The sequence below is a fragment of the Poecile atricapillus genome, chromosome 4 (assembly GCF_030490865.1).
Source record: "Poecile atricapillus isolate bPoeAtr1 chromosome 4, bPoeAtr1.hap1, whole genome shotgun sequence".
NCBI classification, from domain to species: Eukaryota; Metazoa; Chordata; class Aves; order Passeriformes; family Paridae; genus Poecile; species Poecile atricapillus.
The window spans coordinates 20,778,873-20,806,564 of record NC_081252.1 but is presented as its reverse complement, the minus strand read 5'-3'; the positions used below and the strand labels follow the sequence as shown (position 1 = coordinate 20,806,564).

The 27,692-nt window shown below is 42.7% G+C and overlaps 1 protein-coding gene across 2 annotated transcripts; it reads left to right on the top strand.

The window, feature by feature from the left end:
- Positions 1-283: 283 nt before the first annotated feature.
- On the top strand, positions 284-26,640 carry RASGEF1B (RasGEF domain family member 1B). Of its 2 annotated transcripts, none has more exons than XM_058838065.1 (14): positions 284-458; positions 11,854-12,036; positions 13,467-13,589; positions 14,372-14,509; positions 17,125-17,340; positions 17,440-17,514; positions 18,823-18,918; positions 19,501-19,603; positions 20,310-20,389; positions 20,779-20,874; positions 22,289-22,384; positions 23,632-23,755; positions 24,390-24,462; positions 25,265-26,640. In XM_058838065.1, exons 2-14 carry the CDS (start codon positions 11,860-11,862, stop codon positions 25,287-25,289), a joined length of 1,422 nt encoding a protein of 473 aa, XP_058694048.1. In that variant the 5' UTR covers positions 284-458; positions 11,854-11,859; the 3' UTR covers positions 25,290-26,640. The 2 variants fall into 2 exon arrangements, with proteins under 2 accessions (XP_058694048.1, XP_058694046.1); XM_058838063.1 differs by lacking the exon at positions 284-458 and adding an exon at positions 9,473-9,492.
- Positions 26,641-27,692: the final 1,052 nt, after the last annotated feature.

Genomic DNA, 27,692 nt, shown 5'->3' with positions numbered 1-27,692 from the left:
GTGTATGTGTGTGTCTGTGTGTGTGTGTCCCGTTCCTGCCCGCCCGCAACAACGCCTCTCTTCAGAGCGCTGACAGCGGACTGCTGCCGGGCCAGCGGGGCAGCAGCTGAGGGCACGGCTGGCAGTCCCCGGTGCCACCTGCCCGCCCCCGGTGTCCCGGCAGGGCCCGCTCGGGGGGCGGCCGGCCCGCACGGCGCTCCGCCCCTGCCGCGGCTCGGGCGGGGACGGGCCGGGAGCGGCGCTGCCCAGCGCTCCGCCCGCCGCCGGCACTGCCCGCGGGGAGCCGAGCCGAGCTGTGCCGAGCCCTGCTGTGCCGAGCTGTGCCCAGCTCTGCTGTGCTGTGCCGAGCCCTGCTGTGCTGTGCCGAGCCTTGCTGTGCTGTGCCGTGTCGGAGGGGATGAGTGCGTGAGAGCCATACAGCAGCGTCTGGGGCCGGGAGCGCCTGCGGACACTTCCAGGTACACTCCGTGAGTCTGCGGTGCGCCTTGTCGGTCCGTCCGTCCGTCCATCCATCTCTGTCTTCTTTGCCAGCCCCCCGGCAGGACGGTCTCATTCATTCCTCCTGGTGTTTAATCTCCTTCCTGGCTACCCGGCTCTGTACAGAGCTGCTATTTTGGGGGGATATCAGCGTGTTGGGGAAGGGAGAGACTTGAACGCAGCAGTGATTGGGGTCCTTCTCCTTGTCCCTTTCCCTGCTGGGTCCTACAAGTGCACTATGTGATTTTTTTTCCGTGGCTCTAATCCTTGGGGAATTTTCCCTGCTTTTCTTTACGCCCGTCAGTTCAACCGTTTGCTGATTTTCTTGGATGGAAAGGATAAAAAAGCACCGATTTACCAGATTGTGTTGTTAGGGCTGAGTAAAATGGGTGTGTGGGCGGGATGTGTGTGTCTCTTTCGCTGGGCATCTGCTGGGAGTAAGCGTGGTAAAACTTCAGGCTCCTGCGCTGTGTGAGGTGGCGGCAGTTCAGGGGTACGAGGAGAGAAAGGACTGATAAATGACCCAAAATCAATGTTAAATGATCCAAGACCAGTGCGTCAGCTAAATCTACCTTGTCCTCAGCCCAGAGTGTAAACTAAGGCAGCCCTAACAAGGAGTGCCTCCCAGTCTGCCTGTGTGTAAAGCTAAATATGACAGAGGGTGAGGAATTCTTCCAGAGGAGTTCTGAACAGAGCGGAGGACTCCTCTCAAAGGTCAAGAATGGCCTGAGAAATCAAAAGAGCCGGGAACAAAGAGGTGCCCTGTACCTCGGGCAGCTCTGTCTAAGCGAGGAATGTCGAGGGGGTCGCTCTCAGTGAGATTACCGCCTTGGTGGGCTGAGATACCGTGCCTTCTGTGGGGAATTGGGAATGGGCTGGCCTGGGTCTCCGGGCTGTCTCTTTATTTTGAAAGCTGAGAAGAGCTTTTTGAGGTACGGCTTCCTCAGGCTTATCTTACGGCTTCCAAATGAGATGCCTTGGAAAGAAGCTGTTAATCAGCTGAAAATCAATGCTAAATACACTGAAGACAAGGAGCTAACTGATGAGCTGTACTGGAGAGAACTAATAGCTGAGACGAAGCTCTGATTTTGGATAAGCAGTGGAGATATCACTCCTTTGAACAGCAGGACTGAAACAGGCCACTGTAGGATTTGTTAAATCTTTGTCAAAGAGGAAAGAAACTACTGATTTAGCAGGGGTTAATCTCACAGCTGTGCCACGCACTGAATAAAACGCTTTTTTTTTGTATGGTGCAGTGAATCCCTGTTGGTTTACATTCTGTGTGGTTTCTTCCTGCTGAGGTTTTGGTGGACAGCATCGCGTGTTGTTGCCTGTGCTCCCGTTATTATTATTATTGTTGTTGCCTGTGTGGGTTATCTGAACAATCCTTGGGGAGTACAGGGTCACCGTACCTGGTCTGCGGGGTGAGCTGCTGTCACGCTGTCAGAAGTGACAGGCACAGCTCAGCTCTGGAGCATGATCAGTGAAGGGGATATGAACTGGAAAAGCTGACAAGATGGGGCTTTACTTTTGTAACTGGGTAGTTAAAAAGTGAGGTTTTCTTGGGGTGAAGACAGGAAGGATCATATTGCCAGTCCGTGCTGTATATCACTGTAAGGGTCTGCTGACACAGACCAGGCTGGTTGGGATAGATTGCCTGCATTTCAGAGGAGGCACGACTTGTGATTGCCCATACTTAAGCATTTTTTCCAAATGTTAGTAAACACACAGGTGTACTCTGCAAGCTCTGACAGGCGCCCTTTGCTTGGCATGGGTATGATGGACTGAACCACATCATCTAATAAACACTTCGATAGAAAATGAGCTTGTAAACAAAGCTTCCAGAGAGCATTTTGCAGCAACAGCAAGACAATACATAATTTACAAACAGGAGGCAAAAACTCTGGCTGAAAGCTGTTGCTAATTTCTCCTCTGTTCTAGCTGCTGTAGGAAGTAGTATTAAAAAACTAAATCGCTACTGTGAGGAACCTGAATCGGTGGGATTTTGCATGGCTCTATTTTTAAATGGAAAATTTGCAGGATCATGACAACAATCCAGCTCACTCTCCCTAGGCGGCTCCAGAATAGCACTGAATGACTCAGATCCATGCATTCTGACTATTTAGGGTTTGATTCATCAAAATACATCTTCTTCCCAGAATAAAATGTTCCCCAGGTGACCTGCGCCTCCCATGAGGTCAGGCAGTCTGCTTGCTTCTTGTCAGATCTGGAAACAGGGCCAGAAATGCCAGGTAACACACCTGCACAGAGGAGCCTGGGAGCTCCTGGGAGTCGGCATCAGCCAGCACAGTGAGACCTTTGGATTCATAAGGAGTAAGACAGAGGATAAATAAGCTTGAGTCAGACTGGGGAGTGGGGTATTCTCTGAGATAATTGCTCTCATTGATACAAGGCCAGGTGCTTTCTGCATGAATGTAGCCTGCTGAACTGACAGTACTTGTCCATCAGGACTAGAGTTGATCCTCCCTTAAACATCCTGCAGGGATTCAGACACTATTAGGCCACGTGTGTAATGATCTTTTCACAGCCCAGCGTGGTGTACATTTGCTCAATACCATACCTACCTGGTGGTGATTTCATAGGTGTGTAATTGTTTCAGGACGAGGAGCGTTTGACCATCGATTGCAAAGCCCAGGGGTCCACCCTCAGTCGGGCACGGGAACTGCTGCTGGGGCTCAAGGGCTGACACAAACCAGCAGAGGCAGCGTGTGAGCAGAGGAGATTGCTGCTGTGGCCCTGCCTAGACTGGGGAAAAAGGTCTTCTCAGTCATTTTGGCCATAATGTGCTTCTCTTTGATTTCCCAAGGAGTCAGGCAAGCTGATTGCAGACAACTGCTTTACAAGCCCACTGTACCTCGGACCCAGCTCTGTTCTAAGAAACCTCTGGCTGATACCCAGCCTAGATATAAATGGGTGTGAGGCAAGTGTAACTGATGCAGATACAGAGATGTACTTCCTTTCTTAAGTCACTGATGAAGTGGAACCATCCATTTTTATCTTCAATCTAGACACTGGAAAGTTTGTTGGGGTTTTTTTTGTTGTTGTGATGGTGGGGGTTTAGCTGAAGTACTTCTGTTGCAGAAACTGTAAATATGCTGCTTTCAACCTGCTGTATATTGAAGCGTCAGTAAAAATTCTGTACTGTTCATGGAGACATAAGGACTGAGTGACTGGGGGAAAAAAAAATCATATTAATTGTTTGCCTTAGAACCGGCAATTTTTCTGCCTCATCTAAATGGCAGAGACATTTGGCAATGAGGTTTTAGGTAGAAACAGTTAAATGAAATTTAGTACTGTTATTTAATACTACTACAGCTTGCTGTTGTAAATTATAACTTGGCTGCCTATAATGATTACAAAAGGGAAAGGTGTTTTCTTTTGAAGTGTACTGTAGGTTGCACCAAAAGTCCAAGCATGGGAGCCTGCAAAGAGCAACAGTTTTGGGATTCAGAAGGTATCTTGCTTTGATGAGGTTGAAGAAGGAACCCTGTCAAGAGAACTTCATGCTTAAGGCTAGTACCATGCTTCTGGCAGTAATATATGATACACCTTCTGTACACCTTTTGAAAAAAGATCTTAGTGCTCAATGAAAGGAAATAACCCCATACTTATCCCTCTTTGTACTGTCAAGCAGAGGAATGCAGTAATGAGAAACTGAGTGACTTGACTAAAGCCACGTGAGGAGTTTGTAGCAGAGTCAGAAGCAGATCCAAAGTACCAGCTGCCAGGTCTAAGCACTGAAATAATTCCACTTCTGTTTTCTGTGGATGGATATGCGAGCAGCTCTTGACGGAGCCAGTTTTCACTCTGAAATGGTCCAGAGCCACGCTTAGCTGCTGACCATGCAGATGGAGAAGGTGGATCTTTTGCCTTTGATCACCTGGGGTGGGTTAGGATTACATCCCTGTCACATCCCAGGGTTCACATCCCTGTCACATAGAATGGATCACACTCCCCAAGGTTAGTCGAAGTCTAATACCACAATGATGCTCTTCTGGTGATAGTGTAGGGGAAACTGCTCCCATCTCTGTTGAAAACATCAAATTTCAGTTTTGTCAGTTTGAAGTGTGCAGGAGGCACAAAGCATGATACAGAAATGATGCAGAGTGCAGAACTCTATAGATGCAAAGCTACAGGACCCACAGCAGAGTTCTGATTCACTAGTGGGGGTAGCAGGGCATGGATGGCATCACAGGCCCCATCTGTCCACCCCACCCCACGCCCCATTCCTGGACATCTCAGCCTCCGTGAATCAGCTGCTGAATCACTCATTTTACAGTGTGATGTTTTGGAATAAAACATCGCTGCTGTTCACTTGCCTTCAAACTCCTGACCTCAGAGCTGCAGCAACCCATCAGCTGATTGAGGAGCAGCATCCCAGCTGCTGCTCAGCAGTGTGGGAGCTGGGGTGGTGAACTCCTCCAGGCTGTGCAGCTCTGCATCTTGCTGGTGGATGGCAGCCCTGACAAACCAGTCTGCAGCTGGCTGAGTAGAGAGGTGGGATTTTACTCTTATAAGGCTGTAATATTTAAGAACAAATAGAATGAATGGCAAAACTGTTCTGTGCCTCACTGGGTCCAATAAGGGGAATGCTTTGCTTCTAAAATCCCCACCCTGCTTCAGTAACATAAAGAACTGGAAGGCTTTAGTAGCATTCTTGCTTTCAGTCCAGCTGTCCACTCAGAAATCTTGGTAGAAAAGAGTAGCTATATGTGTTGTCTCTTTTTTAAGATGGGAGGTGTTTCATTGAATCCTTTGGCTGGCCTGAGACTCTTATGCATCTTTTTCCATTTCATTCATTCTGTAAATCTCCCAAATGTTGAAGAAGTCACTATGGAGCATGCAATGGACTGAACTTTTCTAGAATCTCTTGTGCCTTCTGACATTTAATTACTGCTCTGCTAATCCATCATGTCACTTACAATATATACTTAACCTGTTTATTCATGTTTAAGCTTCTCTTCTGAAACTGGGATTAGCAAAAAGACGTACAAGGTACAAAAACCCCACTCTTCTATGAGAAAACCCATATTTTGCATTCAAATGCTAAAAGGACACCATCCAGATAAAGAAATTACCCATGAAATTAAAACTAACTTAAAAATGAACTTAACAAAAAGATTAATCAGCCAGTGATGGAGCATGCTTCATCTCTTTTTAAATTATTGTGGCCTCCTCGGTTTTAACCTACAGACAGAAATCTCAGCAGCATCGTGGTCATGGTAAGAGATAAGTGCTTTAGGAAATTACATGTTATAGGCGTAGTATCCTTTTAGTGTCATGTGTTCCGAGGCTGTTGCTTTTGTGTGTCCAGCAACACGGACAAATTGTATCATGTGTTTTGTTTGGGAGGAACATATGTCCTGTCCTCGCCCTGGACTGAGTAATTTTCCTGCAGCTGGGATTTTTTTGCTGCGATGCAGTCTGCCTGCATGTGCTTGTCTGGCACTGCACCAACGCTGTCACAGCCACCTTCAGCATCATTAGACTCTCTCTATTCCTGCCCCACTGAAGAAGAGGATGGGAGAGCATAGAAGGGGAGCTGAGTCGTGGAGCTTAGGCAGGGGGCATGGATTTGCAGCACGTCAGCAGCAAGGAGAAACTTGTTTGTTTCCTTCCCTTTTTCTATGCTTGCAGATTTGGAGAAATTCAAGGCGTTCTTAAATGCCCCACCATGTTCCTTATGCTCCCAGGTAAACACACAAATGTATTCATGCCTATCACACCTTTGCTGTTCAGTATCCAAGGACTTTAATTTTGAATTGTTCAGGATTCACTTAATTACTGTGCCAAAGTTCTCATACGTGAGTGATCAGTCAGCAGTGCTTCATCTGACCTTCCCAAATCAGCTGGGTCTATTTATAGACCCAAGAAAAATGCACATTCAGGAGGAAAATGCCTCTACTTGAAATTCAGTTCCTGTTTTATTCTTTGCTTGCTTGCATTTTTCATTTTCCTGTGCAGCTTATTGTTGCCTGGGTGATTTTTGGAAAACTTTACAAAATTGTTCATCCTCTGCTGTTCTAGTGAAAACCAAAAAATACTTTAAGGCTCAGTCAGGTTTCTTATGTTTACCTCATGTCTTTCCTTGCCCCACCAGAGACTGTTCAAGATGTATTTTCTGCAGTTGTGACACAGTCCCACATGGATAGTTTTGGTCCTCTTCCTCTGGGGTGGGTTCCTTACGAGAGGTTCTTAATCTTCCTCTTGATTTCAGGCTGGAAAAAGCCACTATCACTCCCCTTTTCATCTCCTATGTGAGTATGAAAAACTATTCTGTACTTTGCCCCTTAAAAGATGCACTTAATAAGTAATATAGGAATAAGTAGGAATAAGTAATATAGGAGTAAGTAGGAAGAAGCTATAACTCTGTTTTGGTGCTGAAGTCACGCTCTGAGAATTGTATGGCAAATTCATCACGGAGTGGAAGCAAGAAGGCTTGAGCTGGGATAATTCTGCAAATAAGACACATGAAACACCCATGTGGGAGTTTTGCAGGTTTCTTATCGTCTCAGTAGCTTGAGCTGTAAAATTTCCCTTTACCTTTCAGTGCAAGAACAAAAAGCTTAGTGAGCAAAGCACACACACCACGAAGGGCTGTATGGAATGCGATGGGCGGCCTCTGTGTCTGGTATGCTTTTGTTTTGGGCAGCCTGGGTGGATGCCCCGAGCACTGCAAAAGGATTCCAGCTGCTCCAGCCAGCGAATCAGCTTTATCAAGGACCTGGCTCAGATCCTCTACACAAACACACGTAGTATGGGGAACAAACAAGAAGAATTAGAGACATGCACATGCCTGCATGGGCGTGATATCACTGGCATCACAAAGACAAGGTGGGGTGGCTCCTGTGGCAGGAGGAGGTTGTGGGCTTTTCATGAAAGACGGCCTAGGGAGATGAGTTGGGGGTGTAAGTCTGGAGGAATACAGGGTAATTTTACAGGAAGCTAAGGATGAGGTTAAGAAAGCAAAGACCAGTTGGAATTGAGTCTGGCCAGAGATGTCAAAGACAACAGGAAGGGCTTCTGTAGGCATGTTGCTAACAAAAGAAAGAGTAGGGATAAGGAGGGCCCTCTCTGGAACTTGGGTTCTGCAGGAAGTCAGTCTTTTGTTTTACCATACTGTCAGTTTTATGATGGCATCTTTAATAACAATGGTGGATAGTAATCACCTGCTAAATGTGGTAAAGAGTTTCTGATTGTATAGTGAACAGCTCTGAGGGGATGTAATTGCATTTCTGAAGTTTGCATCTTTTAAGGGGAGGTATGCCTTGGGATTCATACCATTCCTCTGCCTGAGGGAGATAGTGTGGGAGAAAACTGTACCTAGCAGAGGAGCTGAAAATGTTTGGCAATGGCTTTAAAGGCATCTTTCACTGCTACTGCTGAACTTCTCAGTGGGTGCTTCTATGAAGGATACCAGTTGTCCATATTGTTGAGTTTGTTTTATGAACCTGATGTGCAGCCTGAGCTCTTTAATACAAATTAAAACAAACCAATGTAACCTTCCACTGTTTGTAGTAGAAAACAGATGCGTTTTGAATATAAAAGTTTGGAAAAGCACTTGGCAGCCTTGGAAGCTATATCTGATTCCTTTAGTTTTGCCAAACTGAAACTTGGCTCCTGCAGGAGATGGCAGGGGTTTGAGCACATCATCTTTGGCTCTGACATTCGATTTACAGTGCTGTTACTGGGAAAGTTGAGACTTCTTTCTTGTCAGAGGCTACTCAGAGGCAGAATATGGACCTCAATGCCCAAAGTCTCATGTTCTTCATAATGATACTAAATGCAGAAAAAAAATGTTGTATTCCTCTTTCCACAGTACAGAGTTATGGGCTTCTCTCTGTCACAGGAGAGCATCACTGGTAAAGCCAGGAAATTATTTCATTGCTCTTTCCTTCAAGTCAGATCTTTAATTAAAAAAAAAAAAAAAAAAAAAGAAGAAAAAAACCCCACTCTTTTCATTCTTGGAAAAAAAAAAAATTAATAGAGAGAAGAGATAAATGGGCTTCCATATGATTGTTAGCCAAATGTTTCCAAAGCCCAGTTAAAAAGTTCCAGTTTTTAACTCCCAGAACACTTTTCACTGGAATAATATTTCTTGTCTTTTTTCCCATTTCCTGCTCATCAGATCTTGCCCTGCTGTGCTTTGTCAACAATATTTTTAGGTCCCAAGATACCTCTGCTCTATGTGCCATGGATTTGTGCACCATTATCTGCTCTGTAACCAAATTTCAGTTCCACTCAAGTTATTCTGAAGGCAGGGTTTGGCTGAAGCTTTAGCTGAAGAAGCTTCTAATTAGAATTAAGCATGCTGCTTTGTGTCTCCACCTCCAAATAAAATACAGCAGAGGAGTCAAGGTCAAGATAATAAAGTAGTCATGCTGGAAAAGCACATGTGTTGTATGAATCATGCCATTGGCTATGCTATATTTATCTCTGTCACACTTTTGATATCATCCCTTTTCATCACATGGAGAACGTGTCCTATGTGCTGCTCACTTCCAAGTGAAACCCAGTTCTGAACATGCAGAACATCACCACAACTTGGTGTCTCACTGAAGCAGGACTGAGCCCTCTTTGTCAAGCAGCTTCCAGAAACAGATAGCAAACAAGTGAGACAAAATGTACCCTTTGGGACAGACTTTTGAGGATTTTATTTTATGGTTACAAATCAGTACATCTATTAATGGCCTGATGATTCTTTCTTTCCTGTTGATGAGGCTCTAGGAGACTGTGTCTCCAACCTGATTTGTGTTGTGAGGATTGAATGAAATCAAAACTAATTGCTGGCTAGTCTGGCTAAATTCCCTGCGGATTCCAGTCACCCCCTGAATTAGGCTGTTTTGGTTAATATGAGATCTGGGTTGAAACAACTACTCACCTTGGTTTTTTACAAGTGCTAATATTGATGTCAAGTTGTTTTGCAGATGCAGCCTAGCCTTTCTCACTTCCCTGTGGAGTATGACCTCGGACCCACAGTGCTACAAACGTTTGGTGGGTTGCAGTGTTTTCACACTGTTCGCTACCATTTGCATTTTGACTGAATTGGTGCAAACAGGATATCTTTCAGTGTCAGTGGGCTGAAGAATATTTTGGAGTTGGTTCAAATCTGTGGCTTTGCATGCACAGTATGAAAACCTAGAAAATGCTGCAGAAGGTTCCTGTCAGCTCCTCAGTAAAGTTTTGTTCCTTAAACTGGGTTAGCCTTGCAAAGAACCTGAAAGACCAGGAGTCTTTATGCATCAGGATGCTTTATTGGTGCACAGCATGGCTGTGGTACGGTTGCACCTTGCCTGCCCAGTAATTTGAACTCACTTGTAGAGGAACCCTGTAAAGTTCAGTCCTGCACTTCACCCTCTTACACTGTGGCATGTGTATTTACTTTATTCTTCTCCCAGCTCTTTGGGCTGAATGAAGTTGAATCTCTGGTTGAACAGCTGCACAGAGTGTTTGATGTCACTTTGCAGGCATGGAGACTTTTCAGTCTTTCCCATTTTGATGCAGATATCTTTTGGCATCTCTCAAGGTGGAATTAGCACAGGTCATGTAGGCTAGGAGGCTCTCTCCACTCTCTCCACTGTCCTTCTCTGCCTTTGTTTTTGGCTTTCTCTTACTGTTTATTTACTGAAATTATTTTTATTCACTCACGCTTGGGCTGGTTTGAATGTCTCCATTGTCTGGACACACTGCCAGCAGCAGCAGCAAGTCTGTGTGGTGCTTCAGGTCCAAGCTAAGGAATCTGGCTAATAACTTAATAGCTTCTCATCTCCACCGAGCTCCCTGTGAAAAGTGCTTTATTGTGGGTTGAGGAGCACACAGATGGCAGCACTCTATTTATCTCCAGGCTGTCACATCACTAGTTGTTCTCAAAACGGGGTGCCTTCACAGGCTGGTGTTTGCTGAGATCTGTGGCTTTAAAGAGCCTTTTCCCGAATAGGATTTGATACAATGGAGAGAAAAGAAACAGCATCTGCACTTACAATGATGGCTCTGAGGCATTAATTCTTTTCACATGCACATGCTCAGTCGACACATGGGCACAGCAGCCTGTGGATATTGTCCTCTCAGTTTGATCTCCCTAGCCTTGAAGTTGTGGGCAGGATTGGAAACAAAGTGCCATCCCCTTTTGCAGTTATCTGTCACTCTCTGAATGCCCATCAGCACCCACAGCCCAGTAACTGCTGCAATAGAGTTAAAACCAGCATGCTTGTGGTTAAAACTTAGCTTCCCATCAACCTAAGTTCCTTAAACTGACAAGAATTGCTACTCCCAGAAGGCAGGGAAGGAAGGAGAATGAAGGGGTTTATAACTCAACACTCAAGCAGTCAGAGAGATTTTATCTTTTGGCTTTTTCAGATACTGCTTTACCAAAGGAGCTCTTGGGTGGTCGTGGCTCCCTTGCTGCCCACCCACTGCTCTGAGTGACTAAACGCCCTGCAGCACTGACTGATCTTTTCCTTGGAAAGACATTTTGATTCCACAGGCACTAAGATGCAGACTGATGAGTAATTGCTTTATTTTTCCTAAAGCTGGAGAGCACAGGGCTGGATTTTTTCACATTTTCACAGAATTTGGGGAGAAGGTTTAACAAAACTCTGAATCTGGTCTCATCTTTTATATCGTTGGTGAACTTGGACAACAGTGATAAGCAACTATGCCCAGGCAAACTTTTCAAATTTCTATAGAGCCACTCAGAGAGTAGGTGGAGGCAGATGCACTGAAGCATCAGGCTTTAGCCTGGGTCACGCCTGTCACGGTGTTATTGGGAAAACCAAGCGCCAATTTACCAGGGTGGAGTTGGGAAATGGGAGGTTTGGGATTGCAGTGACATGGCTGTCATGTTGCATAAAGAGACCGTCCTCTCACATGACCTTTTCAGGGCTTCACCTCAGTCTCTCTCCTTCTGCACTGGCTGGGGGTGTGTCAGCCTGGGACAGCCTGAACACTTCCCCATCAGGGTGCTGCTCTTAGGGAGCTACTTTCAGGATTTGACCAAAGTGAATGTTATGCCACATCCCCAAAAGCTTTATAGAAAGTCTGAGTTCCCAAAGTCTGTCAGGATTTTTGTACCTCCTGGTAACTCTTAGCCTGGACATTATCTGTCATTTAATAAAGGAACAGCAAGCTATAAAAGAAGCACCTGGCAGTTGTGGCAGGCAGTGGTGAAAGCCTGTGTTGGCCCTTTCCTGAGAAAGAGGACAGGCTTGAAAACAGTACAATCTTTACTGTGTGCAAGTAACCCATGGTGTGACACTGGGTTTTCTTTCTAGTGCAGTATTATCTCTGGAAGACAGAAAACCACTTACATTGTACCTTCTCTGAATTATCCCTTATCTCCTTTGTGTGTGTCCTCAGGGAAAGATGCCACAGACACCTCCCTTTGCAGCGATGTTTGACAGCAGCAGCTACAACAGGAACCTGTATCAGACAAAAGAAGGCAGCTGTGGAGGGCTCTATTACCACGACAACAATCTCCTGTCGGGGTCTTTGGAAGCTCTTATCCATCACTTAGTACCCAACGTGGATTACTATCCCGATGTAAGTTACACACCCAGCTAACTCTGTGGCCAGGCCTGCTGTGTCTCCTAAAGGGGAACGTGTGCAGGAAGAGCAGAATGTGTCACATCCATGGCTAAAGAAGGGGTTCAGGTGCCTGAAGCATGTGCTTTATTGGAGGGCAGCATGCAAAAACTCACCTAACCTAGGAAGTCTAAAGCTTTATTACTCCTGTTGTAAGGTGAGCAGCCTTGGTGACTCATTTATAAAGCACACACCTAGACTGGCTTGTCGCTTGATGGATTGTGTGCACCATTGACCCTCAAAAAGCTGAACAGAAAGGCATCACCACGGTTGTGACAGAATGAAAGTATTTATTGCAAAACCAAACGTTTTTTAATGCATATTTCCCATTGTTCATCTGAGGTCCACGTGTATCTTGCAATAAGCAACCAAAATATTGAACTAGTACCACACTGTTTAGGATCAGCAGAGGCTGGATGTGACAACAGGAGGTTTGTCATCTGAGAATTTGTCATTTGACCTGTCTAGGCACATCCAGGCATTGAGACATTTTCAGTAATTCATAGAAAAGAAGATAAAAAGGAATGGTATCAAAAGGTGGCAGGAAAGGGCAGTTGGGGATAACTGGTGGATGATGAAACTGCAGCTCTACTTGTCGACTTGCTCCTGCTGAAGACATAACTCTGCTTATGTTCAGCTTCTGTTATTGTCATAGATCTGTTCACAGTTCCAAGACAGGATCTTTTTTTAACTTGGGACAGAATTTAGAGCAGCACAGGACTGTACTTAAGCTAGTGCTTATCCATTAATGCTTAGTGTAAGCTTCAAATATGTAGCAATTTAGATGCTGGTTGGTCAAACATGATGGTTTATTCCAAGTTTCTAGAGCCAGAACATTGTAGAGTCTTTGTGGAGTGGGTGCCATAGATACTTAACTACTGGCAAAGTGGAAAGTGGAACAATGAGTTGAAATCATTATCTATGGAAAATCAAAGCAAAATAAGGAGCCTCTTCTTGTAACCTCAGAATCCGTTACTGATTTTTATTCTGTAAAATTAAGCTATGTAGTTCCCTCCACTTTCACCCAGGAGACAAATGTTTACTGTAGAGCAAGAGAAGATGAGTTGAAATTTTATTCTGAGTAATTTCAGGTAATGAGCTTGCAATAAGGCTGTGTGCAATAGGAGAGCTAAGCCACCTTTGCCCTGCCTTGTTTTGGTTTAATCTTGCATAACTTGGCTTGAGCACAAACTTATAATACTGGTTCTGGAGCAATGATAAGTGTTAAATGCTTGCCTCTGTAGTAATTGCTTTTGGCACAGCCACATGTAGAGTTTTATTCTTCAGATAGTAAACTATGAGTAGCAGATTTTTCAGGAAGGCATTTCAAGAAAATGTAGAAAAATGCTGGTGATTTATGCCTTTCTCTGTCTTCCTCTTGTTCGCAGAGGACGTACATTTTCACCTTCCTTCTCAGCTCCCGTCTCTTCATGCACCCGTACGAGCTCATGGCCAAAGTCTGCCACCTGTGCATTGAGCAGCAGAGACTCAGTGAGCCTGGCCTGGACAAGGTGAGATCCCACACTCTCAGGGACTTCCCAGGTCCCTGCCCAAACCAAATGCTTCTATTCAAGACAGTCCTCAATAGCATTGAACAGATTGAAAACCTGATGCAAGTAACTAGAATTTGACCCTTTATTCACTGAGATTCATGGGGAATTTCCACACTACTCAGCCTGTCCTCCATGGGGGCTGCTGCTTCTGCTGCATTGTTGGTTTTACCGAGGGAATCTCTGAACCAGGGTCCTGAACAGGCCAAAATCTGCCCTCCGAAAGTCCAAGACAGAGGCTTTGTTGATCGCCTTCCTTACTTCACTGAGAATCAAAAATCATTTCATGGTCACTGTGTCCAAGGCAGCCTCTCACCACCGCATCTCCCCACCAGCCTCTCTCTGTCTGTGCACAGGTTTATCCCTATAAGGTGTAGTGCACACATAGGTCTTGGCACAACTGAAATTTACCACTTTCTTTGCTGAGGGTTAGTCATAAGTTATAGAAACTCTAATCAATGCCTTGCATTGAGACACTCCTGATAATGAGGGGAGTCATTTCCACCCACCTGGGGCAGAATTTGCAGGTCAGCTAAGACAATGAGAGTCTCCTCATTGGCTTCCATGGCCATTGGCTCTGGCCTGTAATCCAGTGCTGAATGAAGCTAAGATTAAAATTTACCTTATATTCATAGCCTTATGCTCCACAGTATCCTACAGTGCACAGTATTCTATTTCCTTTCAGCTAGATATTTCCCGCATTGCTGTTATGTGTAACATTCCTCGCTACTGTTTCCAAATAGAACTGGACCCAGAAGATTGCACCAAAAATCCTACAGTTGTTGACTGAATGGACAGAGACTTTTCCTTATGATTTCCGAGATGAAAGAATGATGAGGAACTTAAAGGAGTTGGCGCAAAGAATAGCCAGTGGGGATGAGGTAGGTTGTCTGCAAACAAAGTTATTGGATAAAAAAGCATTCCTGTTATTGCTTTGATATTGCTGTTAATAACAAGGTGTGGCTCTGGGTGCTTAAGAAGACTTACTGTGAAGGTGCTGGTAGGCCAAAAGTTCTGTCTGGTACCTAAGCCTAGGATGAAATCACGCAGTATAAGCAGGTCTTCTCCAAAGCATGGGCAAGGTTCTCTCCCCCTCTAAGCCCATAACATAATCCTGTTTTGTGCAGATGGGCACAACTTGGTGGATGTTAGTATTTATCATTTTAGAGATTCTACTTGGAAGAAGCTATCTAGGACAATAGCTGAGAAATCCCTATTAGTGTTGATCATTTCTTTAGTAAGATGTATTGGAATTGGGCCTTTGACCTGTAGGTCAGTGGAAAAGTTATAGCAGTTTTGGGGAGAAATTTCCAAAAGAGAACAGGACCAGGAATAATTGTCTTGAGCTTAAAGTATCAGATCAGAGAAAGTCTATCATATTCCTTCCTGTGGATGGTGCGCACAAGGAAATCACCTGACCTTTTTCTAAATCCCACTTTTCAGATGGAAGTAAAGTTCCATGTGGGTATTATGAAATAATTTGATGCTCAATTAATAGTTGTCTTTTAAATACTGAAATAAACTCAGCCAAAAGCCAAAGGTTATATTTACTTAGTGGAAGGGAATTAACAAGCTTTCAGTAAATAAATCCTGTGTAGCTGGCATAACACTGCTATTGCAAAAGACACTGGAGTGGCATTTGGAAGAACTATAAACACAAATAGCAATTGCTAAATGGCATTGTGTTTCCAGTGTTCCTCAGGGACCAGTGTTCCTTATATAAGCTTTTAAGTAATGATATGGATGAGGCAGCAAACAGCACATTAACAGGCGTGGAGGTAAGCTGGACTGAGAGGAGCTGAGAGTGCTGCCAAAGGCCTGGAAGGGTCTGAGGCTGTTCACAAGCATGGAAAAGAGCGAACCTAAACTGAACTTGGAAGCTGAAATACGTTTTGTTGTTGTCAAAGTGGGGAGGGATGAAAGTAGATGGGACAAATTAATGAGATGCCGTACAAAATATAAATGAAAAAGAGATCCAATTTGATGTGCAAGCTGAAAGGTTGCAAGATAGCTCAAGGGAGCTTTGGGCCGGGAAGAGGCAAGAGGTGTGCCTTCACTCCAGGGGTGCCAGGTTGCTTTGTTTCTAGATACTCTTCATATCAAAGTAGGAAACTGAAGTTCAGTTCCAGGCAAAGTAGTTATGATTGAGAGCTCACACCCACTTGAAAAGTACTCGCTGGCACAAAAAAAAAAAAAAAAAGAACTGCTTAGCCTGGAGGAAGTTGAGTTGGTGGATGGAAGAATAAAATGAGAAGAGGGAAGGGTTGTCTGCAATGAAGTTTCTGGCACAACAGACAGTTTAAACAGTGAAATCATCTATTGAAGGGAAAGGCAGATGTACAAAGCTGCTAGAAAATGTGCAAAGGGAGCAATCTTACTCTGCAGAGAACTATAAATCCTTTCTAGCTGTAGCTTTGAGGTTTTTTTGACTTTGAGGTTTCCTTTAGAAAGACAAAGTGAAAGCAAGCACTGCAGTAAATTGACTTGTTTTATTTTGAACTGCTTGGATCAGTAAATGGCAACTTCCTTGACCTTGCTTTTCTACAGATCACTTGGATTTTTGTGAGTCATTACCCTAAAGAACACAAAAGAAGCAGTTTCCTACTCTTGTTCACTACAGTTCTACTTATAGCTTCTTATTCCACTTCCTGAATTATTGTACTCCAGTTCTTTTAGAATCTGTCAGTAAGAGTATGACCAAAACTTCTCACCACACTAACATATCGCTCCTTCAAAACAACATATCTGGAAAAAGCTTTGGAGGAAAGGACAAATTTATCAGAATAAAGGAAATACTGCAGTCTTGGACTGATCATACTATGGTGTGCAGACAGTAGTTTTTGGATGATCCTTTTTGAAGCCACTTAGGTTTTGCTTTAATGGTTTCGGATGATATGTGAAATCTGGAAGAGTAGCCCCCTTGGTTACACATTTCTATCTACTTAAGAGTTGAGTTCCACTCTTGCTGAAAATTGTCACTCCTGGTAACTTAAATAACTACATGGAAAGGCCTGCAAAAACAAAAGAAGAGAGAGATGGTTTTATTAGCTTCTTCTTTTCCTCAGATTCACTGCAAGTTTAAGCTCTGACTTCGGTGAAACTGATCATGATTTTCTGTAGAGAGAAGCAGGCAGTTTATCACTGAGTGGCCTCTTATTTGGTTTTTCCTGTGGTCTCAAGCAGGAGAAGATGGAGTATTTTCATTTCTTGTATTTCCTCCAGTGGTGGTTGGTACTTTCAGGAAGTGGATTGAATACATCTTTTCTTTGAGCTAACTGGGTCAATACTGAACCTGTCAGACAATCACTGCTTAAACCCTCAGCTGGACTCCTTTTGATCTGATGAAATGCCAATATTACAAATTCACATAATAGAGCTTCTCTTGAGTTGACAACAAATACAGGTATCAGCATCCATCTGTTGCAGTGTCATGCAGACTTTAATGATGTCTTCTCACATCTCAGAAGTGTTTTCTGATTGTTTGGTGTTAAAACAGATGTACCGGAAGAACGTGCAGCAGCTCCTCCAGAACCTGATTCGGAAGCTGGCCGCAGTTACCCAGTACGAGGAAGTGCTTGCAAAAATTGACACCACCACATCCACAGATCGCCTCACGCTCCTAAAGACCAAGCCCCAGTCCATCCAGAGGGACATAATCACTGTCTGCAATGATCCCTACGTGTTAGCTCAGCAGCTGACGCACATAGAGCTTGTGAGTTGTTACATTCCCAGGCATGACTTCATCCCTCCCCTCTTTTTGAAGTGCAGTTTAACAGGGGATATGACTTGGCTGCTTCTGTGCTTTGTTTAGGAGAGACTCAATTATATTGGACCAGAAGAATTTATCCAGGCGTTTGTGCAAAAGGATCCTTTGAATAATGACAAGGTAATAGGAGCAGATCTGGAGCAGCTCTGAAATGCATCATTTACCATCAGGTGCACCGTGGGCTGGTAGTGAGGTCCGGCAATAAATGAGGACCAGTAGAAAACAAGCTTTAGTAATCCCATTAAACATTTTGTTAATGTTTTTTTTCTTTCTGGAGTACAACTCCTGAAGCTCCAGAACTCAGCCAAAAAATTGACTTAAATGAACACATTTCCTGGGTTTTCTGACTTAAGCTAAGGGAGAACTTAATCCTGTGAATGTTTTCCCCAGGCCATCTACGCGGCCTACAGCTGGAAGAGGCTGAGTTTAACTTTGCCTTCTGCATTATTCATTTTCGACATCTGTTCTTCCTTTTTAATAAACTAAACTCTTTGCAGCCAAGTGGCACATGGGGGAATTTGCAGGTAGAGCAGACATAACAAAAAGAGTGTGCAGAGGGCTCTAAATCTACATGAGATGGAGGGTAAATATGCAGTGTTTCTAACTAGCCATGACAGAGTTGTCATCTCTTTGAGTGCTGTTTTCAAAAGGACTTAATTTTTTATGTTTTTGAAGATGACTTAACCTCTCTAAATAAACTGTGATAAAGTCAGTCCATTAAAACTTGAATTTAAAACTGATAAACAGGATAGAATGACAAAAGTTTACAATTTGATGTTCAGTCAGATGGTCTCTGAAATTGTTCTTCCAGATAGAGATCACTGAAACTGCAGTCTACCTCTTTTTAGGCAACCCTGAGGTGTGGTGTGGGAATGATTCCAAGATGATACAGCATAGCACTGCTCAGGAAAGGGATAATCCCCTCAAAATGGTAGAGCTGGTTAGGATGTAGGATGTCTAACCCAAAGTTAGGATGCAGTATGTCTATTTGTCATCAACCACTGAACATAATGTGCCTGACCTCTGTTTTCCTGTGCACTTGCAGAGAGCTTAGCATTGTATCTACTCTATGAGAGGGAGTAAGGACTGAAACAGTGTGTGTATTCAAGGGACCTTTATGCAATATTTAGGCCTGATTGTTTGAATAAGTCTGTCCTGGGTCCTTAAAGCATCCCAGTAGGACTTCAAGCATGGGGTGGATTCCAGATGCCTGCTGGAGTGCTTTACTGGGCCGACAGCTCGGAAGGAAGTTACACATGTTTGAATATTACCACTGCTGCTTTCGCTCTAAGCTTTTTGTCACTTTGGGTAATTTGAGTTATTCCTGGTTACTTGACAGTGTTTGGGAATGGCAAGGCAGAAAGCCAAAAGGTCTCACAGGAAAAAGATAAAAATTGTGCTAAAAGTTGCTATTTCATTTCTCTGTAGAGCTGCTACGGGGATCAAAAGAAGACTCGGAATCTTGAAGCCTATGTGGAGTGGTTTAACAGGCTCAGTTACTTGGTTGCAACAGAAATCTGTATGGTGAGCAAGGACTTTTTGTGCTGAAAGGTTTTATTTAGTTGTCTAAAACTGTGAAGCCTTTTCAGGTTTGGTGCCTTTTGGACTTTTCATTCACTTGGTTCTGTAATTGTTCGCATTTGGATGCAGTCAGAGCACGTCTGAAGAGGAAATAAATTCAGTGTTTTTAGCATTATACTGGTGCCTGAGCCTTGTTTATGTGACAGTAATGTTTTATTCTGGGTTAGCCCTTCTTGGTACATGAGCATGTCTGGCCTGCTGTTCTCTTCTCTGAAAGCCTCTTGTGAATTGAGGCACATTCTCTTCCCTGGCTGACCCTCTACTCTGCTCTGCTGTTCTTCATATCCTTTTTCTTGGCAGAGCCTCTTTGCCTGTTGTCCTTGTTCTCTGCCTCTCCAGGATCTGGTTTGTCTTTGCTGTCCTGAATGCTTTTGTACACAATAGTGTGGCTTCCTTTACTTGTAAAGGATAGTGTGAAGCTGTGGTACTTAAGGAAAAGACTTTTAACAGGGGTGTTATTTCTTCGGGGATGTGTCTGAGTGCTGGTTCCTGCTGAGCATAACCCTACAAATGCATTTCTTGCAGCCTGTGAAGAAGAAGCACAGAGCAAGAGTGATAGAATATTTCATCGATGTGGCACGGGAATGTTTTAACATTGGCAACTTCAATTCCTTAATGGCTATTATTTGTAAGTATGTGTACTGAGATATTATTTTATTCCTGTTTAAATCTGGATAAAGGAAGCAGAGTGCTTCACACAGAAGTCTACTGCACAGCTTGGTCAGCAGCATGAAGTTGCTCAACACTGTAGTGCTATGTGTGTAGTATAAAGTTGGTATAAACCAAAGGTTTCATTGCCGCTCTTCAGAGACCTAAATCCTCGCTTTTTAAAACCAACTTCAGTGCTAAATTGGAATAAAAACTTGCCTTGTAATATGGAGAATTGATGTCTTCCATCGTTTCTATCACATCCTAGTGGTTTAAAAATTCCACACTTCTTTACATCTGGTGGAAAAATGCTGGGAATATTTTTTTTTTATTTGAAATATGAAAACTTCATAATTATGTGTAGTTTTCAATAAATTATGTAAGAGATGGTGTTCAGAACACTCATTTGAGCTTTTCTGCTGTATATACATGTTTTATCAGATCCACATTAAATGATGTCTTAGCATTTTTTTTTAGAGCTTTCATTCTGTAAGAGAAGAAGATTTTGTTTCCAAGATTATTTTGGAATTTAAAGAAAACAGTGACTCTGATTTCTTGAGTAACTCCATTGAAAACACTTGTTATTGGTAATAGATTCTTTGCTTTAGAAATACTTACTAGTCCAAGCTACCTGAAAGATTTTTTTTCTTTTAAATACTCCAGTAATCTCTTTCTCTTATATCAAGCTGGCATGAACATGAGTCCTGTGTCTCGATTAAAGAAAACCTGGGCAAAAGTGAAGACAGCCAAATTTGATATTCTTGAGGTAAGTTTGGCTAATATTTGGACAGGAGGCTGTTAATACCATTTTACTTTTAACTGCTCTAAAATGTGAGTTTGGCTTCATTATGACATTTAATTTAGTATATATGTGCTCTTAATGGATATTGTCCAGCTGACTTTGTCAAAGATCATGCAGGTGCAGCACTGTATGAGTTTGTGATTTATCCAAGAGAATGTATTGGATTTCTTGTTGTGCTGAATGGACATTTTTAAAAATAAGGTTCTCTTCTGATCAAACAAACGAGTGATACTGCAGCCCTCTACAAAGCTGTGTTTGTGGGGCTCTTCAGAAGACCTTTTCCTATTTAAGAGTTGCTCAGCTGAGAAAGGATTGTGTGTACCTCATTATCTGCATCTTTTCATGCCTTGCAGCATCAGATGGACCCTTCCAGCAATTTTTATAATTACCGAACTGCTCTGCGTGGAGCCACTCAGAGGTCCCTGACAGCCCACAGCAACAGAGAGAAGGTGTGTTGGCAGTGGGCAAAAGGGAAATGTGCTTGTTAAGGTGCATGGTAAACCTTTATCCTGGAATTCTGATTCTCAGCAACTCTACCCCTCGTGGGCTTATAAAAAGCTGCCAGATCAGTTTGGTGCTGGCTGACAGTCCAAATATTAAATGATCACTTTGATTATTTAAGTAAAGTAAGTTTCCTCAGCTCATTTCTGTTTGACAGACACCTATATCTCACAAACCTGTACCACAAGTAGAAAGGCTAAGGACTGACATGAGGTTGCTGTTTGTTCTTGCAGCTGCTGCTTGTGCTAAACTTTCAGTAATTCATGGCTTAAGGTGGAAAGACTTTAAAACTTACAAAAGCCATTCTAAACCTCAAATCTAGGCAGAGCTGTGGCATTCCCTCCCTGTATATAGTCTTTAGATGCAGAATCTCAGTGGTAGTTCTTGTGGAAAGGAATCAAATATCTTCCTAGCTGCTCTCTACTTGGAAGCAGTTGCTCATCAACTTGATGAGCAGTTGCTCATCAAGCGCTTCATGCTGCGTTTAATAAACGTGATCTTGCAGTTCGTGGAATAAACTACCAGGTAGATGAAGCAAATCCACGTGCAGTCTGCTGATCTATACTATTGTTATACATGGAATGTTTTTCTGTGTCCTGAGGATCTGTTCACATATCATTCAAAGTACCAGAAGTTTAAATGTAAGAGGCTTACTTCTTTTCAGAGAAAAGTCAGTTTTAAGACTTTAGAGAAAGAACTTAGAGATATTGAAATATGGTGCAGTGAAGTGTTCTATGGAAATAAGAAGTGGTATTTGTTTTATCCCCAGTTGTAACAAGGATGTGTAGCTGTGAAAACTTCCATAGGATGAAAATTAAAATAGAACAATTTTAAGAAAATAAAATTCTCCAGCATTCTCCAAAGAAAATACTTTGTTCAGTTGGCAGGAAATGCTTAATTTTAAGCCAGTCAGTACCAAGGTTCCATGACTTGCATGAGCTCAGGGAACTGTAACTTGAAAACCATTTGTGCTGCTACCCCAATATTCTCTGCTGTGCTTCAGTGTGCATTCCCCTCATTTACCAAACAAGTCCTGTCAAGAGGGAAAGCTACACTACAAGATACCTGCATGAGTTACATGTAAGAAATAGGTGCCTCTGACCATTTATCTTCTGGAATCTGCAAGGAAGAAGGAAAAAATGAAAACAGGAAGGACATGACACAGAAATGCAGGACTTTCTGGAGAGACTTGTATTTTAAAATGTCGTGACTGCACAGTTTTTGTGTAAAGATGTAGAATGCTTAGTCCTTCAGTATTTTGCTTACCTTTTGTATCACCTGACTTCTTTTCATTTTTCTCTGTAGACCACTGTGTCTTGCTTCAAGACCAGACTGATAATAATAATGCTGTTCTCTCCCTAGATCGTGATACCTTTCTTCAGCCTCTTGATCAAAGATATTTACTTCCTCAATGAGGGTTGTGCCAATCGCCTTCCAAATGGTCACGTCAATTTTGAGGTAAGTAGGGCACTGAGTGGGGTTTTAATGCAGGGTCAGCCCCTTTAACAGAAAACTGGAGCAGATCACAGTCTAATTTCCACTGGATTCTGAGAGAGCAAACATAGACTGGAATTTGAGTATATCTGTTCCTTCTCAGGGGAGCTGGGAGGTAGTCAGGGAAAAGCAGTTTTATTGGAGATGGAGTGTTTATAGAAACTTTCAATATTCCCAGTTTTTTTTGTGGGGGGAAAAAAGCCATCAGAACTTCTTCCCAGTGCTCAAATTCATCTCAACATTTCAATACACAGGTTTGATATAGTTAATGACAGAATGTTCAAATTAGTATTTTAGGGCATATCTTTTAATTCCTCACATAAAAAGCAAGTTCCTCCTTTATCAAGATAAATAGTAATCATTTTCATGCATGTAAGTCCCAGATTGTCTCTGAAGAAATATGTGATAGAGCAGCAGTGAGGGAGTTTGGACTCTCTTGTCTTCCAGTAGTTCTTGTGGCTCTGATTTCATGCTTGTTATCTGACACAGGGTGAGTTACCCAATGATTTGTTTCCTGGTACTTTCGGTTTTCAAGAAGCCTGGGTCATTCACACAGAAGTGCAGTACATGTCAGTTGTAGTCATGGGTCTGAATTAGCCCAAAGGTTCTTAAACTAGGCTGTGCAATCACCTGGAATGTCATTTTGCTCAAGGAATCCATGTGCACTTGAGGCATATTAAACTTTAATTGAAAGAGCTTATCAATTAATGGCACCAGCACACTGCATGGGCAGTGTTTATTTTTGGCATAATGTTCTAGCAAGAAAATAGAGCATTTCATATTTGCTAACTGACAGGAAACATCTGGATTTTGAAATGTCAGTATTAAGCACTTGATGTGAAAATCACTGTGTATTCAATTGCAAAACAAAAACCGTGAGCATCATCAAAGTCAAAATTTGGGCATAAAGAGTGTTACCAGCTCCTTGGAAAAAAAATAAAAATAAAGTGCACTTCATGATCTACTATATTGCTATTCACAATAGCAATGTTAACAAGGTGAAGGAGTGAGAAGTTACCATAGCTTGAAACAGGAACACAGAAGTTAGAGGCTGAGTGTTGAGTCAGATCACATTCAATTCTATCTTAAAAGCCAAGGACAGGCAAAGCCTTGGTCTCCAAACCACGATCTCTCCCTCTTTTTGAAAAAAATGTTCAGGGTAAGCAATGCTGTTCAACATATAGCACCTCTTCTGCTTTTTTTTCTGACAGAAATTTTGGGAGTTGGCAAAACAAGTCAGTGAATTTATGACATGGAAGCAAGTGGAGTGTCCTTTTGAAAGGGATTGGAAGATTCTGCAGTACTTGCTCTCTGTCCCAGTCTTCAGTGATGATGGTAAGGAGCTCTGGATTTCTTCAGGGATGGTGTCACTGGCTACTGCTTAATCTCTTTTTGTGTTAATTTGTGGCTTCCACAGTAAGGGAAGACTGTCCTGAGACATCTCTGTCTGGCAAGTGAAAAATGCTCCTCCCTTACAAATGACAGAGAAGACAAGATTTTTCTTGTATGTGCATATAGTCTGTGAGAATCAACATTCTGAAATAGAATGAACTAAATTGATGTGGTCCTTCTAAATGTCACATGAAATGTATTTATGTGGACTTTCAGGATACTTTGTACTAAAGGGTGCTGCTTAAGGAAGAAAACAGGGACTTCACTGGCTACATACAAAGCACCATGTCCCTGGGCTCATTTTATTTTCTCTCGAGTGCTTTCTGCTCCTCATGCTTCTGAGTTTCCACCGGTTGGTTTTTCCCCCCCTCAGGGTAGTCTTTGTTCTCATGCACACTTTGTTAGCATTGTCTGGGTGCAATTATAAGCAATGCTATACTTCCTAATGGGATTCTGAAGCCCTGAACTGAGGGATGGAGAATACATGCCTGCTTCGTTTAACTCAGTCTGCTTTGCAGGGAGAGCAAATTTTAAAATGCCAGTAGGCCTAACATAATGTATTTGCTTCTGATTGCAGCACTTTACTTGGCTTCCTATGAAAGCGAAGGCCCTGAGAACCACATTGAAAAGGACAGATGGAAGACACTAAGGTTTGTGTCAGAGGTTACCCAGATCAATAAATAAATAGAATGGGATACAGAGAAGCATCAAGCAGTTAAAACCAAATGGCATGTTACGTGTTTCAACAGATGGGACACAGCATGCTTGTAAATCCCCCCTCCAGTCTGGAACTTTCGGAAAAGATAGAACAATCAGTCTTTATCTTAAGCTCTATAGGTCCTTCTTTCCCTTAGGAAATGGGAATTAGAATAAGTAATTTTGTATTTTAATTTCTTGTGTTCCTCAGTGAAGGAAGAAAGTACTTCCTAAACTCTGAGAAATCCCAAATTCCTCACAAGTACTATACAGAGCACTCTGGATTCCCCACAGATGTTTTCACAGCTACTGCATCCCTTTGTGCACCAGCCTTTCAGACAGGGCTGAGGTTTGCATAAAAATTGTTTTGGGGAAAATGCATTAATGAAACCACTTAACAATTTAGAGTTCAGGCTGGGGAAAAATATTTAGCAAAATCATTTTTGGCTTTTCTTCTACTGCTATTAGAATGCAGCCTCATCAGCTCTTTGATTTTACTAATTGGAAGGATACATGAACCATAAGGCAGGGAGTTGTAGCAATTCCATCTGATTGATTCCACTCATTTTGAGAAGACAGAAAGAGTTACTCACATCAGGGCACAGACACTCCACATTACACAGAGTGACAAGATGAAAATCTGTAGTAACACGAATTTCAGTTTCATGGTTTCCTTATCGTAGTCACTCTGTCTGAGAAGATTTATTTCATTCTAATGATTGTCTTCACCCATTTGCATTTCCCTCTGCCTTTCAGGTCAGCACTTCTGGGCAGAGTCTAGAGCACACCACGTCTGCTGTTGCTGTGTTACATGGATTGCCAAGGGGCATGGCTTGGCTTATTTTTCTGTGCACTGAGTGGCACTCAGAACGATGAAAGATGTGCAGTCAGTTGCGATATCTTGGCAGCAAAGATGAAAGAAGTTAATTCAAGAACAAACAGGCAGCTTCTCCCATCTGACAGATGAGATAAAATCACAGCCCACTCAGCTGGGATTCAGGCTGAAGTATTGATTGAGAATCCTTTGAAGATCTCAGATGCTGCCTATGAATCATTTCACACCTGGATGGAGTATTCTTTCCTTTCCTTTTGCTGCAGCTGGCTGCTGCAAGGACTCTGCAGAGCTGCTGCAAGGACTCACAGGAGGCTATGGAGGGGAAATGTTCACCATTCCTTTCAGTGAAACCCAAGTCTGCATTGAAGAGCTCCCATTCCTAATAAGCTGAATATATCCCGGAAGTTTGGGATTGCAAAGAAGGGAAAGGACTGGACACAAAAATTGGCTGCTGAGGAGAATTTCTCCCTACCACTGTAATGGTGGCTGGGTTTTTTTCTTTTTCCGATGTGTTTTTGAGTTGGCTGCTGGCAGGCAAACTCATTATTATTTTAAGTTATTTAAAAAATATAAAGTAATGAAAATCAAGGCTGTGGTAGAAAATATACTTGCTATAAAAAGATAATAGCTATGTAGCTCTACAACTTCTAGGGAGGCTTTTTCTTTTGTTCACTTCTTTAGAGCTAACCACTATGTGCAACAAACATTCTTATTTTTACTGTGAGGTTTTGTTACTCTTGATTTTCCATACTTGACCTTCTTCTTATATTAGGTTGAACAAGCTGACTTTTCTAGAATAGTCTTTGAGAAACTGGCATAAAAATTGTGTTGAAATATGAGAGTATGTTTTTATTCAGTAATTTTTATTACTGCTTTTTTTTTGAAAGGGTAACAGTGGAGAACACAATCCACTCTTGATTTAAATAGCAAGATGCTAAAAAGAAAAAAAGAGGCTTCTTCTCAGCTCCAGCTATGAACAAAACAGTTTTCTTGTGCGTTTGCTTTAGGGATTATGTTTATGGCTGTGAAGTATTTCACTGTGTTACACACCTATTAAGTTTTTAGTAGCTCTGAATACTTAGTCACTCTATCTATGCTAGGAAGAACATGATTGAAAAAAAAATACGAAACCAAGCTGTAGCTGTAGATCACCCTGGATGCAAAAAATCAATAAGCAAAGTACATACTCGGCAAAAGAAAAAACAACAAACCCTATTTGCAATTATTCTGCTACTGTTGTAAAAAAAAAAAAAAAAGGAAAAAAGTAAGAATAAATATATTTATTTGTTGCACTGCATCTCTTGAGTTTTCAGGTAAGGTGGTTTTTATGTTCTGTCTGTACCTTTTCAGGCAAATATTTTAATTTTGAATTCCATGGTAACACATTGAGGTAGCCTTTGTTAATGGGGACACTGTCCTTAATTACAGCCTGTTTGATAGTACAAGGTACTGGAAGTCTCAGAGTTTCATATTCCACAAGGACCAGCACCAGGGCCTCAAGCCCTGACAGAGAAGGTTTCCTCTCCTCCTTTCCCGTTCTCCGTACAATGGAGGAGGGCGGATCCAACGGAGCTTGGGGTAAAGGAGAATGAAGAGGGCCAGCTCTTGGAAAGGAGAAAACTGCTTCTGCTGTGCACAGACTTGCCTCCCAGATTTCATCAGGTGAGGTCTTTCCCATCCTCCCCTCTACATCCTTCCCCTGTTGTCACGGCTTATTCCCGGTGCTTGAAAGTGGAATGCAAATCCCAAACCTCTGGCAAGCCAGAGCTGCTCCTTCAGCCATTATTTAACTTAAGTGTTTGATGTTAGAGCCTTGCCATGATCTGTGTCCTCTGCTCCATCATTTGGTGCAGCCAAACCATGCTGGGCTTTCATTTTGAACATCCCAAGCTATGTCAGGCTGTTGAACCACTGATGTGGAAAGAGCCATTCACACCTGTCCATAGCAAATGGGAGAGAAAAGGACTGATTCTTCCATGGTCGAGCAACTTCCAAAGGAAATATCACAGACGCTCAGAAATGAGGAGTTACAAGATCTCATTAGCTCTACAAGCTGAGTGTTCAGGCAGGACTGAAAATCCCAGCTCAGTGCTGGCAGATGCTCAGTGCTTAATGGGGGCAGAGGCAGCAATGTCTCCTGTACAAATGGCTCAAACATTACTTATTTATTTGTGGTGCACTTTCTTCTTGTGGTGCAGAGACAAAAACTGCCTCTTACAGAGCCATGTGAACCAATTTGTTCAAAAGAGTCTACAGATGTCTGGCTAAGCCTGCAAAAACAATACCTGTCCTTACCATCCAGCCATTTCCCTGCTCTCCTATTTGGAAAAATCTTCATGGTGTCATCAC